At 43.5% G+C, this 3,399-nt stretch overlaps 1 protein-coding gene across 1 annotated transcript; it reads right to left on the bottom strand.

The window, feature by feature from the left end:
- Nucleotides 1-1,125: 1,125 nt before the first annotated feature.
- LOC118012827 (60S ribosomal protein L21-like) lies at nt 1,126-1,677 on the bottom strand. Its single transcript, XM_035008376.1, has one exon. It carries the CDS (start codon nt 1,639-1,641, stop codon nt 1,159-1,161), a length of 483 nt encoding a protein of 160 aa, XP_034864267.1. The 5' UTR covers nt 1,642-1,677; the 3' UTR covers nt 1,126-1,158.
- Nucleotides 1,678-3,399: the final 1,722 nt, after the last annotated feature.

The raw sequence follows: 3,399 nt of genomic DNA, 5'->3' as shown, positions 1-3,399 counted from the left end.
TGGGGTTACTGTGATCTGAGACAGAATCATAGTGGAGGAATTTATTTCAAACAGACATCCTGGCCCGGGAACACAGGATCTCAATGACATTACTGAATCTCTAGGCAATGGCTGAATGTGACTTTGAGTTGTCTCTGGTTGGGAAAGTGATGTGCAAAGTTGCAATTTTATGTATGATAATTAGACTATGTTAAGCAGAGCCATCTTTCAATATGTGTGAGTAAACATATGTCGGGGGTGGGCAGCCAACACGTGTAATTTCAGAGAAAAATCCTGGGATGGCTCCCTGGCTTGCAGCAATTCTCTATAATGGAAGTGGCCCCTGACACCCATGAGTGGATCTGCACAGTCATGCCTGCTTATGTTAACTTTGGATCTCTGGCCCTCCTTGAACAGTCTATCAGAGTCTCTCTTAGAAATTTGGAAATTTATGGGAGGTACACACAATTGTGGTCTCCAGAGCTGAGTTGTGCTAACAGCAGTACTATAGAAGAGAAGTCCACAAGCTGACTGAGCTCTCTAGAACATCTCTCGCTGTTGCTCTTCCTAAAGAGGCTCAGTTGTTCCTTTCTTCTCTGGATTCAGTGATATACACCACTGACCTCTCTAAGAATATCTATTTTTGCCTCTTGACCTACTTAGAGTCAATTTCAGTTATTTGCAACCAAATGAACTACATAGAGAACAGAATTATAAATCTATACGGATTAGAGTGATGTTATCTTATAAAGGATTTTAAAGTTCTCAAAGTTCTCCTGAGGAGTTTCTGTATAGATAATAATAATTAATAATAATAATATAATATCTAAACTAATCTTTACTTCCAGCTCAAGCTCTGCACCGGGCACTTTCCTTGCAGTAACTTGTATCCCCACAGTGGTCCTCTGAGGCAAATATTACTCTTTCCTAAAAAAATTGAAGTACAGTTGATGCACAATGTGACATTATTTCAGGTGTACAGCATAGTGATTCGACAATTCTATATTTTTCTCTATGCTCTCCACAGGTGTGGCTACCATCTATCACCATACAACGCTATTATGATTCTTTTGATGGGGGTGGGGTGAGGGGCACCTGGGTGGTTCAGTGGGTTAAGCGTCCGACTCTTTTTTATTTTATTTTTTACAGTCTTGAGGTCTTTTATTTTCTTTACATTTATCATGCCATGAATTCATAGGGAATGGATTCCAGCAGTTCAGGCTCCTTTCCATTAGTTCTCACAAAGTGTGCTTCTCTGGGTGGGGCAGGCTGGCGCTTCAGCTGAACCCAAGTACCTTTCTCTTTGGCTTCCTTCTTTTTCTGATCATTTTCCCTCACACGCTTCAGGAAGCTGTCTCGGCTCTTTGAGTGTTTAATATGCTCAATGCGTACATTAATTCTCTTGGCAAGAATCTTGCTCTTAACTTGTTTGTTTACAACAATGCCAACAGCATGCTGAGTAACATTGTAGACTCTTCCAGTTTTGCCATGGTAACATTTGTGGGGCATTCCTTTTTGAACAGTGCCCATTCCCTTGATGTCCACAATATCACCTTTCTTATAGATTCGCATGTATGTGGCCAAAGGAACAATTCCATGTTTTCTAAAAGTTCTAGAGAACATATAGCGGGTACCTCTCCTCTTTCCCTTTGTGTTGGTCATTTTGGCGAATTACTGAAAGATGGCGGTTCCGGCCGAAAGGCCAAGCGTCCGACTCTTGATTTCAGCTCAGGTCATGATCTCAGGGTCGTGAGATTGAGCCCCACGTTGGGCTTCGCACTGGACATGGAGCCTGCTTGGGATTCTCTCTCTCCCTCTCTAAAAACAAACAAAAACCCCTCAAAACCCCAAGACGCAATATTATTGACTATATTCCCTAGGCTGTACCTTTTTTTCGCGTGATTTATTCATTCTGTACCTGGAAGCATGCACCTCCTACTCCCCTCATCCATTTTGCTCTCTCCCTCCACCCCCTCCCACCCCTTCCCCCCTGGCAACCACCAGTCTGTTCTCGGTAGTTACCGATCTGTTTCTGCTTTTTGTTTGTTGTTTGTTTATTCATTTGTCAGGGGGCTATTGCTCTAACCATATTTTACAAATAACTGTAGCTCAGAGAGGTTAACTAACTGACCCAATAGCACACCTCTAGGTAAATTGTAGAGATGCAATGAAAACTCAGGAACTCACTTAGATAGTGAGCAAATGAGCCAAGATCCAGTCCAAGACTTAATGACTCTGAAAGACATATGTTTAGCTACGAATTTGTTAATTCAGTAAATATCTACTGAATTCCTAACGCAACAGGAGGCAGAATACTGGAGACATCAATAGCCTGGGTTCTAGAGACAGAGGTTCTGTATTTAAATCTTCCGAGGCTCTTCTGATTTCAAGCTGTGTGACCTCGTGAAAGATACTCACCTTTCTGTGCCTCTGTTTTCTCATATAAAGGTAGGAATGGTAACATAACTACTTAATTGAATTGTTATGAAAAATAGCTCAGTTAAGGGGTGCTTGGGTGGCTCAGTCGGTTAAGCATCTGCCTTCAGCTCAGGTCATGATCCCAGGGTCCTGGGATCGAGTCCCGCATCGGACTCCTTGCTCAGTGGGGAGCCTGCTTCTCCCTCTCCCATTCCCCTGTTTGTGTGCCCTCTCTCTGTCAAATAAATCCATAAAATCTTTTAAAAAATAACTCAGTTGATACATTTAAAGTGCTTTGGGCTGCACTTGGCACATCAGTGATAGCTATTTCTAAGCTAGGAGCAATGAGTAAGTCAGGAAATGTCTCTGCTTTCATGTGCTGGGGGTGAAGATAGGGAGGAGGTTTCCTATTTAGAGAGGCTGGCCAGGAGGAGGCTCCTCTGAAGAGGTGTCATTGTACCAAGATCCTGGAGACGAGTGCTTTGGGAAGAAGGAACAGCAGGTGCAGGTCTTGAGGGGAGTGGGAATGCAGCACGTTCAAGGCGGGGCCGGAGTGGCTTCGGAGAGTGAGCAGGTGGGGGTGTGGTAGGACAGGAAGTCAGACAGGGTATTGGGGCCAGATCCTGAAAGCCCTGAGGGCCTAGGCAGAGTCTGGATCTATTTAAGGCACAAACAGTGGCATCAGAGAATTGAGAACAGAAGAGTGACATTATCTGATGTTAGTTTTAAGAGATCAGTCTGGCTGAGGTAAGACATTTAGGGGCTGATAACATAGAGGGCAAGGGCAGATTCAGGAAATCGGTTGGCGGCTAGCAGGAATTCAGGCAAAAAAAAAAAAAAAAGATAGCATCTGAGATGAAGGTGGTAGAAATGGAGGTGAGGACAAGTGGTCCAATTCAGGATATGTTTTGAAGATGGATCGTTGAAGATTTGCTAATGGATTTGCTGTCTGTTATGTAGGGAGAGGGGAATCAGTGACTTCCAGTGTTTGGCCTCAGTCAA

The sequence above is a fragment of the Mirounga leonina genome, unplaced genomic scaffold, assembly GCF_011800145.1.
Source record: "Mirounga leonina isolate KUSES-001 unplaced genomic scaffold, KU_Mleo_1.0 Mir_152, whole genome shotgun sequence".
Lineage (NCBI taxonomy): Eukaryota > Metazoa > Chordata > Mammalia > Carnivora > Phocidae > Mirounga > Mirounga leonina.
This window is presented reverse-complemented; position numbering and strand designations above follow the sequence as displayed.